The 14,987-nt window shown below is 38.5% G+C and overlaps 1 protein-coding gene across 5 annotated transcripts in view; it reads left to right on the top strand.

Annotated features, from left to right (window-relative positions):
- The window catches only part of na (sodium leak channel non-selective protein na), a 48,192-nt gene that overhangs the window by 31,623 nt on the left and 1,582 nt on the right, over nt 1–14,987 (top strand). For 2 of the 5 annotated variants that reach the window (XM_076206769.1, XM_076206766.1), the window contains exons 21-32: nt 302–422; nt 3,112–3,245; nt 3,585–3,750; nt 5,476–5,670; nt 5,821–6,038; nt 6,441–6,664; nt 7,020–7,156; nt 9,072–9,208; nt 10,315–10,465; nt 11,252–11,365; nt 12,169–12,337; nt 12,677–14,987. The exon at nt 12,677–14,987 is cut by the window's right edge and continues 1,582 nt beyond it. In XM_076206769.1, the coding sequence (XP_076062884.1) occupies nt 302–422; nt 3,112–3,245; nt 3,585–3,750; nt 5,476–5,670; nt 5,821–6,038; nt 6,441–6,664; nt 7,020–7,156; nt 9,072–9,208; nt 10,315–10,465; nt 11,252–11,365; nt 12,169–12,337; nt 12,677–12,879 (1,969 nt within the window). In that variant the 3' untranslated portion in view covers nt 12,880–14,987. The remainder of the gene's footprint in view (nt 1–301; nt 423–3,111; nt 3,246–3,584; nt 3,751–5,475; nt 5,671–5,820; nt 6,039–6,440; nt 6,665–7,019; nt 7,157–9,071; nt 9,209–10,314; nt 10,466–11,251; nt 11,366–12,168; nt 12,338–12,676) is intronic. The other 3 variants (XM_076206770.1, XM_076206767.1, XM_076206771.1) reach the window with 3 other exon arrangements.

Raw genomic sequence — 14,987 nt, 5'->3', positions numbered from 1 at the left:
TGGGATGATGAATGAGTTTTATGGTGTGGGAGTGTACTTTATACTTGGCCACCCTCATTGTAAGGGGGAAAGGTCCTTTGGTGTAAACAAGTATATATGAATGTATGTATTTATATGTGTGTACTATTTAGTTGTGATAAGTGCAGTAGCTAAAATACCACATGAATTTTTATTGTAGCTTTTAAGTAAAAAAATCCTTATGTCACCTCTATGAAGATGGGAACTCTTAGTAAATCCTAGGGAGTATTATTGATGTGGATTATATTATTTGCTTCTCTAATGCTAGTCCCTCGCAATCCAGGGCTAATCCTCGACGCTTCAACTTTGACAACATTGGCAGCGCAATGCTTGCTCTGTTTGAAGTGCTGTCATTCAAAGGATGGCTTGACATTCGTGAGGTTTTGATAAAGCGTCTGGGGACTGTAAGTTGTTTTGGTAGCGTAATTACTTTGCTGTCTAGGTTCATGTTGATGTTGTTTTTGTTGTTGTTGTTGTTGTAGGTATGCTCGTGGTTAGTACATTTTGCTGTGATCCATAGATTTTCTGTGCTCATAAGATATGTGACATTGAATTCCCCAGAATCTGTTGTAATTCATTTGTAGTACATTTCATGTGTTTATATGGTTTAATCCATTAATGGTCATCCATATTGTGTGATATATGTTCTTCTCTGATGGACCATGTTACATGGTTTATTTATTTATTTATTTATTTATTTATTTTTATTGTTACCGGTATCCCTTATTTATTTTATTTACATATTTCAATTTACAAGGGGGAAGAGGCCCATGGTATTAGAATAGATAAATTTATTTATTTATTTATTTATTTGTTTTAATTCATTCAGTCAATCTGTCACCATAGCTATTTTTTGCAGGAGTCTTGGAGTGGCTGGCCACAATCACCAGTTCAGCCCATAACCCACTCAGTGAAGAAATTTTTAAATTATAAGGACTGCAGGTCATCTGCAAGAGAGACCAGAGGCAATGGGTTGATTGATTGATTTAAACATATTCAAGTAAGCGCCCATGTAGAAACAAAATTCTTCAATGTGCAGAATATGTTTCATCTTTTAAAATAGTTTAAATACATTTACTTGACATTTTTATTAATGGTTTTGATTTGACTACCTTTTCTCTCCGCTCCCCCCAAAAAAGGAAAGGTGCCTCTTGTATACTATCATATCATTAATGGATTGATATATTTAATATTGAAATACTTTCTTAGATTACTTGGAATTCTGGTGGATGTCAATTACATATTTTTTTACAGTACATGGCTGTATTTTGATCCATGCTATATAGTTCCATGTGTAATTTGCAATGAAGCACGATATAGTGTTATGTGTTAGGCAGTTGTGTTAGTATTCTGTGCAATTTATTCATTAAAAATGCTTGCTTTTAATGGCTTTCCTTTTATGCAATGAGACTTACATGATTGTAGTTATGTATGTCAAATGTGTTTATACATATTTCTTAAATATGTGGAAATTTTAATTAGTCTTATAAAATGTGTATAAGGTAATTTTTGTTGTTGTTGAGATTAAAGAAGATTTGTTATTGGGCTGCAGGACAGGTCCGACAGTTCAATAGAATTACCTTTACCTCAGATTGCGCTAAAATTTTCAGGTTAATTTCATCTCTATTGGACGTGGAATTAATCATATTAGGAGGTGACAAGATAGAGGGAGGGAAGAGGGTGGAGGGGAGTGGAGTGGGTTGGGGATGGAATGGGTGGGAGTGGTTTTTATGCCTTTGTTTTTTGGCTACCTCCCTTATAAGAGGGAAAAAAGCCTTTGGTATATGTATGTATATGTATGTATGATTATGTTAAGTTACATAATAGAGTTATGGCATGACTTGTGCAGATGATTTATGTGTGTGATCAGTTTATGTCATGAACATAGATGGATGTTTTTTTTTTTTTATGCATATTTCATTCCTAGAGTTGTTCACAAATTCCTTATGTCTGCTGCAAAATTGTTACTACAGTTCTCCTTATGTGCCTGGAAATGTAGAATTTGCAAATGCAATTTGTTCACCCTTTTCCCAAACATTTGAATGTGCTGGTTGCAGATAACTAGCTTAATGCATGTTAAACATTGAAGTTGAATGTAATATTTTAAACTCATTGCAAGGGCTATAGATTTTTGCCTATGTTTTGATTCAAGTAAATCTGTCTTAGGGATGTCTGTTTTGGTAGAAGTAATTATCATTGTTGAACCTTGTATCAAACTGCAAATCCTCCTTTGAGTGGGTCCGAAAGGCCTATCATTTGAGAGCTTATGGGGTTGTGGGAGCTCTTCTGCAAAGAGATATTCGGAACTCAGATTAAAAACATTATAAGAAGAAAGAAGGAAGACATCACATTATTCAGATGTACTAGATAGGGCATCGTTACTTGCGGTGAAGGTCGAGGGGATGGCGGTTCGAATCCTGCCACTGGCGAAGTTGAACCAAGGGCATGGTTCATTAAATTCCATGCTACAAAGTCCTCTGTGAGGGGCACCATCCTAGCCTTCTGATAGGGGGGAGTTTGTGACATTAAACCATATCATCACCAGATAGGATGGGTGGAGGGTTGGTGTGGATGCTTTGGCTGGTGACCTCCCTTGTAAGGAAGAAGAAGCCTTTTGGTGTACAAAAAGATAGGTAGACATTAATTTTCAAAAGTTCTGTCCTTGCTACTGAGCTAACTAGGATGTCAGTACCTGGAGATGAGAATCTAGATTATGATGGCTGGAACCTTGCTAAGAGAACCAATATGTGACAGCAGAAAGGACAAAGTATGGTTTTAAATCCCCCAAGATTTAACCAAAACCATCATGCCTAACCTTGTCTTAGAGTGTGTAATGAATGAAAAGTTAAAAAAAAGAAAAAAAAAAAGAAGGACAATGCTTAACATATGAATTATTTTTTGTGAATTAGTTATTGTGCATTAGAAAGTTGTTTTATGAATAAAGTTTCATAAATATTAATATTCACGAATATCACTAGATTCCTAGGTTGTGTTAGCAAGGTTGAATTCAAGAGTGACGGGAAATAAATGTGTAAAACTGCCACTGCGATTATTGTTAATATTGTACTAATAGCATCTTTGTTTGATTGACAGTCGTCTGCAATTTACATCCACCTGTTTGTTTTCCTGGGCTGTATGATCGGCCTCACTCTCTTTGTGGGTGTTGTCATCGCAAACTACTCCGAGAACAAAGGCACTGCTTTACTTACGGTCGACCAGAGGAGATGGTTAGTCCGCATCTACGTTTGCATCTGTATTTTCTTTTTCTTTTGTGTTGCATCGAGTGTATGTAAATAATACGGGATTTTTATGAGAGATGTTTTTGTAAATTTTGTATACAAAACTTTCTTTTAGAATTTTCCTGCTCTTGACTAGAAATTTGGAATGTGAATGTAAGAACATAACAATGAAGGAGACTGCAAGAGACCACAAGGCCTAGACTAGGCAGTTCCATATGTCTACACTAGACAGTGTTTGTGCATAATTTTATTACTTTGATTTTTTTTTTTGTAAAGGATTATCTTATGTTGCAGTACAGTTTTTGATCAGTTGATTGATTTTGGTAGGTGTGACCTGAAGAAGAGGTTGAAAATTGCTCAGCCGCTGCACCTTCCTCCACGACCTGATGGAAGAGCCTTCAGGGCGTTCATATATGACATTACGCAGAATATCTATGTCAAGCGATTCGTGGCTCTCTCTGTTATCATCAACAGTAGTTTGTTGTCTGTTACGGTAAGTATCTTCTTATTTTGTTTTGGTCCAACCCAAAGAATTTTTCATTTTTATATAATTAACCTCTTTCATATGATGACACCTACATAGATGTCATGAGGTGTGAGTGGATATATGATGATGCTGGCATTGGCATCATGTAGTAGTAAGTAAAGGGCAGGATAGATAAGATGGGGAAGAGGGGGGAGGGTAGGATTTGGAGGTACAGTGCAAGGAAAGAACAAAATGGAAGGAAGTTAGAGTTTTGATAGATGTGGGGCAGACTCACTTGCTCTGTCTATTAGGCATCATGATTAATTTCATTTTGTGGTGGGAATGATTTTATGCCTTTTCCTTTTTGGCTACCTCCCTTGTAAGGGGAAAAAGCCTTGATATATGTATGTATGTATGTAGCTGAGTGACCCCCAAATTCTGTGAATTGGCTTGATCTCATTTTCTGTATTTATTATCTCTCTTTGAAAGAGAATGGGTAAATCATCAGTGAGTTTATGTTTTATAACATGAGTATTGTAATGCATCATCAAATCATTGTACATCAGGCATCCAGTACCACATGTGGGAGTTTGACTTGTATTGAAAAGGTTAAGGGGTAACTACATTAAATTCCTTGTTTTGAAAAGTCATCCTTGAAGAGGGACTGTCCTAAATCTTTCTATGAGTCAGAGTTTGTGATAAGCTGAATAATCATGAATCAGATAGTTAAGAAGTCTGCCTACATGGTAATGAATGTGGTTTCTGTTCATTGATTGGTTTTGTCATGGTCATGTCTATGATACATGATGACATATTTTTAGGTCTACCAACCTACATGGTTTATCTTAATTTTTTTTATATTATTTCACTGCGGTGGTTGAGCAGGCTTTGCTACCTCTGCAGTATTATTCATGAGTATTCCTTTGGTGTTCAAGAAGTGTGGAGATACGAGAGAATGGGTTTTGGATGGGAGGTGCCAAGATATGAGGGAGGGAAGTGGGTGGAGGGGAGTGGAGTGTTAGGGATGGAATGGGTGGGAGTGGTTTTTATGCCTTTGATTTTTGGTTACCTCCCTTATAAGGGGGAAAAAAAGCCTTTGGGATATGTATGTATGTATGTTTGATGGGTGTGTCCTTTAACCCCTTCCATACGGTGCCGCACACGTAGGCGTCATGGACTTAGATCTCGGTGGCAGCAACCAATGCCAGCCGTACGACGTGTCGTAATAATACTCGCATCATAAAATATAGTCACCGCTTATATCGATCGTTCTCTCTTCACCCGTGAATTTTGATAACCATAGAAAATGGGATTACAAAAGAATTAGAAAGAATGTCATTATGGAGGGGCGACTACAATAAATATAATCAAGACGCCGATATGGCAGCCTCGCGAATACACTCGCTCCCCATGACGCCTACGTGTGCGGCACCGTATGGAAGGGGTTAATGCAGCCACCCCCCTTATGAGGGGGAAACAGCCCTTTTGGTGTATGTGTTAGAGATGGTCACTATTATTACAGAATCAATCATTCTGTTGCCCCAGATCTCTGACAAGAGACCTGTGGGCTCAAGGGATCTGGCTACAGTGACTGGTTGGCCTGTGTGTCACTCAGGAAAGATCTTATGGTGTTCTTTGGGTTGTGAGAGTGTAGAAAAAAAAAGTTAATCTTGTTTTCTTTATGTAATAAAATTTACATCAAGATTTAATGTTTGCATTGAGTGTTTCATCTTAAATCATTTTCCCTTTCAGTGGAGAGAGGACAAGGTTCATACCAGAACATTAGCTATTACATCTTCTTTGATCAACATGGTGTTTGTGGTAGAGGTGATAATGAAGTTGATAGCTTTTACACCTCGTGGGTACTGGCAGAGCCGTCGCAACCGTTACGATATGTTTGTCACAGTCCTTGGTGTTGTCTGGATTGTCATGAACTACACCATTAACGTGTGTACCCATTTTCTATTACGTACTCTATCAGAAATGCTTTCACGTGGAAAAATTTGAGAATATATGACCTAATATTGTGTTCGTAGAAGTGTTGATTATTATTGGATTCGGCCCCCCCATTTTCTATGTATATTTTCTGCTTCACAGAGTGACGAAACTCACACATTTGGTTTCATGGTGATCATCCTCCGCTTCTTCACAATCACGGGCAAGCACGCCACACTGAAGATGCTAATGCTTACAGTGGTGGTGTCAGTATACAAGAGCTTCTTCATTATCATGGGCATGTTCCTGCTTATCCTGTCCTACGCTCTTGCTGGCTCCATCCTCTTTGGAACCGTCAAGTATGGGGAAGGCATTGGAAGGTAAACATTGGAAGTTGATTTAATGAGATGATAATTGTTAATTAACCTTTAAATGCAGTATTGATTGAACTTGCATTGAATTGGGACATTAAGTTGTGTATGGTATATTTAATTGCCTGTTATTGTTTAAGATTATGAAAAGAATTTTTTTAAATGTTGTTACCCATGTATCAAGGGTTGTTGATACATGTATGTGTATATATATATATATATATATATATATATATAAATATATATCTATATATATATATATATATATATATATATATATATATATATATATATATATACACACACACACACCAAAAGGCCTTTTTCCCTTTAGAAAAGAGATGGCCATTTCAAACCATACTCATGCCATATACCATAGAGAAATATATAGAACTCTTGTCATGTGGACAGGCAAGCGAACTTCCAGACAGCAACGAATGGCATCACGCTTCTGTTCCGCATTGTCACTGGGGAGGACTGGAACAAGATCATGCACGACTGCATGATTGCTCCGCACTTCTGCACTCCAGGCAACAACTACTGGGAGACAGATTGTGGCAACTTCACAGGATCTCTCATCTTCTTTTGTTCCTTTTACGTAATCATCACCTACATCGTCCTGAACCTTCTTGTAGGTAGGTTTAGTCCATGGATAAATTGGTTGTTATGGGTTACCTGAAGGCTGCAGGTCTTGTGTGCAAAAGGGAGCAGGGGTAATGGGTTGATTGATTGATTTTTTTGTGATCAGAAATATTTGAATATATTCTTTCAGCCTTTCAAGATTTGGTTGTAGCTAATACAATTTTTTTTTTTTTTTATTCATTCATATATTTATTTTTTATTAAGGGTCAAGCTTGGAGACTGAAGTGGTCTTGATGTATTGGAACCCTTTTTCAGTTTTATGTTTATTTTCCAGCTGAATAAAGTTGTTCATCAGTGAACATGTATCGGGGGGCTGAATGTTTTGTTTTTTCTCATTCTTTTCTCTAGCCATCATCATGGAGAACTTCTCTTTGTTTTATTCCAATGAAGAAGATGCCTTGCTCTCCTATGCAGACATAAGAAACTTCCAGAGTACTTGGAACATTGTTGACGTAAACCAGAGGGGTGTTATTCCAGTAAGGAAAGTAAGTATTCTCATATTACTGGACCATGCAGAGAAGGTTGCCATGTAAATGAAGCTGAGGGGGTAAACCCATCTTTAGCTGTCAGGCCCTGCTGCAGAGGTGCTGTGTCTTGCTGCATTGTAGTGGACCCAAGCAGTGGGTGTGGGACAAGAATGAGCCTTCATCCACAAGGAGCTAAGATAATGAATGGGTTTGGGGTGGGGAAAGGGTGTGTGCATACCTAGGCTGGCCACCTCCCTTATAAGGGGGAAAGGACCTTTAAGTATATGTATGTACGTGAAATGGACTAACATCACAAACTCCCCCTATCTGGAGGCTGGGATGGTGCCCCTTACAGAGGCCTTTGTAGCATGGAATTTAATGAACCATGCCCTTGGTTCAACTTTGCTGGTGGCAGGACTCGAACTGCCATCCCCTCGACCTTTGCCGCAAGTAACAACGCCCTAACCTGCTGAGCCAGCGAGCTTCGCTACAAAGCCCTCTGTGAAGGGCACTATCCTAGCCTTCGATAGGGAGGAGTTTGTGACATTAAACCATCATGTATATGCCATGCAAGAATTGTGTAATGAAGTGTAACTGATTTTAGAAAGGTTTGAAATATATACATACATGCATACACTCCTTGTAGGAGGGCTGGTTGAGTCAATAGTCTATCTGTATACCAGGGATTTTTTCCCCCATATAAGAGAGGTAGCCAAGTCAAAAAGCATAATACCCACTCCTACCCATTCCACTCCCATCCAGCACCCTTTCTTCCCTCTCACCTTAGCTCCTCATGGATGAAAGGTTGCCTCTGTTTCCTGCCCACTGATAATTTGAAATTTTTCCAAAAATAATAAAAAATAGTTATGGACTTACATGAAGAAGTACAACACTGTTATGTAAATCAATACTTGTGCCCACTGTGCTGAGTCTGCAAGGACAAATAGCAATCATTATGGGAGATCTGTCTCATTGCCCCACAGTAACAATTCCAAGACAACAACACAGTATCTTCCCTGAATGACCTACAGGCTTGCCCAATGGCTGTGGCTAGTTACCCGGGAACTTGGGTCTCCTGCAAGAGAAACCTGGGGAGACAGATTGTCTTGATCTCACTTTATGTAACACGTATTTAGGTTCTAATCCAACATTTACAGGTAACTAATACTTGACTTGGCTATGCAAGTCCATGGGCAAAGGTGATTGCTTTAGCAGCAACAAAATACCCTCTGGCATAAATTCTTCAGAATACAGGGGTACAGTTCTGTGAGAATTGATTGAATTACTGTGGAGCCTTTCCCTCCATGTAAAACAGGGGTCACCAAACTATGGCCAACAGTCTGGATCCAGCCTAGGAGGTCAGTCCATCCAGCCTGCCACAGCACTACATGTATTTTTTTCTTAATTGTTATTTTTCTTTTTGGCTACCCCCCGTGTAGTGGGAAAAAGCCTTTGGTATATGTATGTATTTTTCTAAAATTTTATTTAAGAATAATCAATGTGTAAATAGATAATTATGCAGCCTATGCTAGTTATTCTCTCAGTTATCTAGCCTACTGTGAAAAAAGTTTGGTGACTCCTGATGTAAAGGGATGGCTGAGGCTGAGCATATACCCACCCAACAACTGTCCCATACCTGTCCAGGACTCATTCGTTGTCTTTCCCTTCTTAGCACCTTGTGGGTGAATGGACATCCCTCTTCTCCATCACACGGGTTAGCTTGAAGGCTATGTAGCGAGACACAGGGCTTCCACATCAGGGCCCAAGAGCTATCTATAGCTGGTTTACCTTTTCACTATATTGTGACCACTCTCCTGCTCATTGTCCACTCAGAAACTTTATAGAACAGATGTGAACATCCCTTATTTGAATAAGTATTGATAATCTTATAATGTTATAGGTTTGACTACAATCTTTTTTGGTTGTTTTGAAGGTGAAATTCATCCTGCGATTACTGAAAGGAAGGCTGGAAGTTGATCCGGCGAAGGACCGCCTGTTGTTCAAGCACATGTGCTATGAGTTGGAGCGTCTGCATAATGGAGATGACGTTACATTCCACGATGTGCTTAAGTAAGTTCTGAGTAGTTTATAAACTATTCTGTGCAGGGCCGGTTTTAAGCCTATTTAATCGATTTTATCAAATTGGACTGTACACCTCAAGGGGGCCCTACATGGAAGTGCTTGAGCTCAGGCTTTGAGCAGAGAATACTGTGACGGACTTTGTTTAAACTGTTAAGAAAATAATAATGCTGTAGGGTTAGAATGGGTGGGAGTGGTTTTAATGCCTTTGTTTTTTGGCTACCTCCCTTATAAGGGGGAAAAATGCCTTTGGTATATGTATTTATGTAGGTCTCATAATCTGAGGGATTTATCAGTGAAGACTATTATATTATTCAAAAATAAAACTTCAGTTTCGAGCTTTTGTAGAGTTTGGGCCTCGCTACCAATTTTCTAATTGGGCCCTGCAATTCCTAGCACCGGCCCTGATTCTGTGAATACACATGTACCTAGAGGCTGTTTCCCCCCTTATAAGGGAGATGGTCAAGTCAAAACATACACTCATGTGTTACCCATTCCACATAAATTTAATTTGACTTATTTTATGTAGTTTATGATTTCTAGAAATAGCAAGTGAAGGGATTTCACTCCATCTTCTCTTTTTCTGCATGGGGGGATAGAGAAGGGGGGTTGCTGATTAAGTGAAGCAGCTTTGCTGTGGATGCACTGTGTCTTACTTCATTGCATCTGACCCAGGGGAGTGGGCAGGATGCAGGGATGACCTGTCATCCAGGAGGAGCTAAGATGAGAGGGAAACAAGGGTGGTGGATGGGAGTAGGTCCATGCCTTTGACTTGGCTACCTCCCTTATAAGGGGGAAAAAGCTCCTGGTATATAGAGATAGAAATCTCAAGTGAAGGGAAGTTTTATAATTTTGAAGAAAATAAAATGCAATGGATGAGAGACATGCCAGTTATTAATCAAAAGGTCTCTTGTCAGCCTGCTTTGTCATTGTAACTCATTGAAGTCAGGTGCTGGGTGTATAGTACTTTTCTCTAAATAGAAGACAGTTTACTCATGAATACTTATTGGGACAAAAATGGATTAACTCTTGTTTCTTTTGAACTTCAAGAGGATTTTTTTTTGTGGCTTTCTTAATATGAGTCTCCTTGGTTGCAGCATGCTCTCCTACCGGAGTGTGGACATTCGCAAATCACTGCAGCTTGAAGAGTTGCTGGCTAGAGAAGAGCTGGAGTATATCATTGAGGAAGAAGTGGCCAAACAGACAATAAGACAGTGGCTGGATAATTGCCTTAAGCGAATCAAAGCTGTAAGTAATATTTCCGTAAAATGACGGATATCATTTGTGATGATCAGATAGTTTACACTCTTCCCCTAATGTAATGGACAAAAGATGAGGAATGTTGCTCCAATGAATCTAATAAATTCAACATATTTACTATAATTTGATATCAGACTTACCAAGGTTCTTGATGTATTGTGATCATATTATGGGTGTACTTAGTAATTTTTAGTCATTGAGTGTCTCATGATGATAATTGTTGCCTCAAGTCTCACTGATTAGAAACAGACAATTGTCCTCAGGCCCTCTCATAGATCTCTTTGGGGAGAAATTGATCAGATTTCTGTCTGTGTTGTATAAGTGTGGGATTATTTCCATGTCACTGGGATAGTAGCAGGAAGAGAAATTGGTGAATGGTTGTCCTCCATATATGAAAAAGAAGACATACAGTTGAAGTTGATTGAGAGAGATCATGGGCTTGATCTGAAGACGTAGTAGGTGAGGGTGTTGATGGGCTTGGAAGGTGAGCAGCATTGAGATGATTCTTTCTGATGCCCATCACAGAGGATCATCACTTGCTGGTGGCCATTGTTGATCCCACTCTTCCATAGTAAATCTGAAAATATTCTCATGAAGGGACTTGAATTATAGTGTCCTGTGTGATGGGAATGATGCAGATTAGTGAGATTTAATTTTTCACCTTTAAGTGGGTGGGAGTGGTTTTTCATGCCTTTTTCTGTTGGCTACCTCCTGTGTAAGGGGGAAAAAAGCCTTTGGTATATGTATGTATGTATGTCATTTTTCACCTTACAGAAAGAACAAACTTCCATTCTTGATGGCCTTCGCAAAACCAACAAAGACTTCCTCATTGGTTTCCATGAAGAAAAAGCCAAAGCACAGGAGAAGGAAAAAGAAGGTGAAAGTAAGGTGAGCTTTCATTGAGACTATTGCTGTTCTATATCTATTTTTTTCAGTTTGGTGAAGAAATTTTGTTAAATTGGATAGCTGCTGACATTCTGATGATCTGTGTAGCTGATTGCTCAAAATTGCAGATCAGCTATACAGATCGTCAGAACATCAGTGGCTATCCAATTTAAAAAAAATTGTATTAGAGAGAAGATTACTCAAAGAAATTTTGCTCACTATGTGGTGTCAAGTGGGTTTGGGTGTTGTTTCTTGTGGCAGAGGTCAGGAATGATGTCAGTTTGTGTCATGCTTGGTAGAAAGTGAGTTTGTGGTAAGGGCATACGACATTAAATTCCCTGTTTCAAAACGTCCTCTGTAAGCTCCTTGTGGGTGAAGAATTGTACATATCTTCTTCTCTGCTTGGGTAGAGGCAATGCAGTAAATAACCAAGAAGTATTAGTAATTGCAGGTATCTTTTTGTATCTTACAACCATTGTTTAACTCCTTCAACACAAGTCTCTGTTTTTCATGAAAGTATCAGTTGCTGACAAGACTGATGAGTTAAACACCATGTGAGGATGGAGCCTTTAATTGTATGACTATTTGCTTATTACAGCTTTTTCAAGTACAGCTGTAATAAGTGAAACATCGTACAAATAAAGGCTCCGTCCTCACATGGTGTTTAACTCGACACAAGTTCCTGTCATGAGCTGAATAAGATTACGTCTCATCAGCCAGAATGAAAGTTGTAAAGGTGTAGAAGGGTTAAACTACTGTATAAGGTTGGTCTTCGTGAGTGAAATGAAAAGTCTAATGCGAAATAGTTTCCTCAGGAAAGCGAGAGGGCTCGGGAATGGAAGAAGGGGATACAGATGACCAGGACAGACTCGATGAACAGCGTGCGAAAGTTACTGGCACCAACGCTGTCGGACTTTGGTCCGCGGTCCGACAAACAGCGCCATGAAAGTAAGATTAGGAAGAATAGACCCTCAGGTAAAACATAGTTCAGTGTGATGTAAGGAATATGTTTATTTCTTTTGTGAGTTATGGCAAGCACTAGAAGTTATTTATTTATTTATTTTTTATTTATTTATTTAGTTTTTTATGCCTTTGTTTTTTGGCTACCTCCCTTAGAAGGGGGAAAAAGAGCCTTTGGTATATGAATGTATGTATGTTTTTTAACTATTCTTTCTGTGGTCTCTTGAGTTGTGGTTAATAGCTACATCCTGTGTGAGAAGAAAAGCATGTTAGAATTGTTATATATCAACAAAATGTCACATATTTAGATGCAGGAAAGACCAAGTTTGCTGTAATATATTCTTATGTTTCAAGGTGCCAGCAAGAACCTACCACATGTTGCAGAGTCCATGGAAGGCCGAGTGGCTGCCAGCCAAGGCGGAGGTGGCGGAGATATTTCAAGCAACAAGACGGCCCTGCCACGGTCAGCATCAGGGTCGGGAGAGGTCAGGGATTGGTGGCGGGAACAGGTGGGCTACGATTCGGGTTCTGATTTTGAGGATCAATTAGAAAAGTAATACCATTCGTAGCAAGTAGAATTCCATTGATCACAAGGGAGCAAGATGTACATATGTATAAGAATGAAAATATCACTCAGAGAATGATATTTGATATTATGAAGTTTGCCAAATATTAACAAAAATATATATGATAAAGATTATACTTGTTGAGTTTGAAGAGAATTTAAGTGTTTGTCAGAGAATAGTATTTTATGTTTAAAGTTACTCAATAGTTCTGTCTATATGTGCCACTAATAAAAGAGGTTCTATTATACGTAAGTTTAGTTGAGTCTATTGTTGGTGAGTTGAAACTGGGATGAGGTTATTGCTTTGTGCAAGAAAGTTAATGATGAGAAGAAACTAGCAATGTATAGAGTTCCTCTTGAAGTACTTTACTTTCTCTAGATGTATTTAAATGTATGATTTGCCATACCCTGTTCAATTCCGGAAAAAAAAGCAAGTTGATTCTTCATCATAAGTTGTCTAGTGTTTTCAGAAAAGGAATAGAAATTCATGAAAATATTTTCCAAGTACAGGGTATTAAATCCCCCCCTCCCCCCCTTTTTTTTTTTTTTTTGTCATCTTGATAAAAGTTGTCAGGATTTTTTATTTATAAACATGCTAAGAGACAATGTTTTTTGAGGTTTCATTATTTCATAAGATTTATGTTTTAGTTCTTTGAATTACCACTGTTCTCAGGAAATGATCATTCTGTTACATTTGTCATTAGAGTGAATGATTAATTTGATTTTTATTTGAGTAACCCCTTCGCTGATGAGGGGACGTCATGGTGGTTAATGAAATAGTTTGGTAGCAGCGATGATAAAAGGAATATTGGGGTGCCACAGGGATTGCTAAAATTACTGGGGAATAGCCAGAATTCAAGGAAGTTTCATCCAGTATGGTAGAAGTTAATATCATCAAATAACTTCTTATTTTACTCTTGCACAGTGTAAAGTTCTTCCTCATTTGTCTTGTGAAAGTAATTTTGTTATTTTAGAAAGAAAGAAGACTTTGTGGCCTGTGACTGCAAAATGTAGAACTTGTGTTACGTCTTCTGGAAGCCGTTGGTAGGCAAATGAAACATCCTGCCTCGACTGGTGAAAGCCCCAAAGCAGAGACGTGTCTATTTGGTTAGAATGATTTAATTTACGGACTATGTTTGCATAATGTATTATCTCATTGAAAGAAGTTATAAAGGTATAATGCATTCTGCATACAAAATGCATTATCTCACTGAAGGACATTATAAATGCATAATCCAATTGAGTTTGAAGAAACCAGAATGTTTTGGAAATTATATTCTTCAAGTAATTTGTAGTACAGTTTGTTATGAAACCCAAATGATTGGAGGTATATTGAAGAACTTCAGGTGATAGCTGAACAGCTCTGCCTTACTGGCATAGTAGGAACAAGATGCCTGAAATGAGTAGATGACAATATTATGCAGAAAATTAAGGAAAAACTTTGTAAGAAAAAAGAGGCATAAATGCGTATTTTAGAAGAATGAAGAGTAATGAGTAATTGTACAGGAATAGTGAGAAATAATTACTTAGTAAATAGGAGGTCGTAGGACAAGAAAATGGTGAAACTGTGGAGAGGTTTTCAGCATGATGGAAGTGATGTGGTGTCAAATTACCCAAAGGAGCTCGGGGAAGTTCCGTTACAGATGGGGACTTCACCAAGGGATGGGAGCAAGTGTGAAAGGCACCCAAGAGTTCTCAAGAGCCTAAGGAACCAGAGGGTTGATGACAGATGACCCAGAAGAGCCTGGGGGTAAGTTCTTTAAGAGATGGAGACTTCAAGATGAGACTAGGGAAGGAAGAAAAGGGAAGTATGACAGGGACCGAAAAGTATTTTTGTTCAAGACGATTAATGTGATGTTCAAGTTTGAGAGGTTGGCAATGGTGTATTGTTTAACAGCAGAAGGGCTAATTGACGTAGTTTTAATCCTTTCATTACAAAGAAAATTTACTTCGGTTGGATGAGGTCATATGATAACAGGAAGAATAAATGCAAGTCATGAAATGCTCCAGAACGGGTTATGCTGCAAACCCTAACTAAAAAGAAGCTTGTGGCCAAGCAACGTACTAGGGACTGACGCATGAAAAGATGCTACGTACTTG

The sequence above is a fragment of the Oratosquilla oratoria genome, chromosome 23 (genome assembly GCF_046742065.1).
Source record: "Oratosquilla oratoria isolate Oo_2021 chromosome 23, ASM4674206v1, whole genome shotgun sequence".
Classification (NCBI taxonomy): Eukaryota; Metazoa; Arthropoda; class Malacostraca; order Stomatopoda; family Squillidae; genus Oratosquilla; species Oratosquilla oratoria.
The sequence above is the reverse complement of the archived record's forward strand: the minus strand, read 5'-3'. Positions and strand labels throughout refer to the sequence as shown.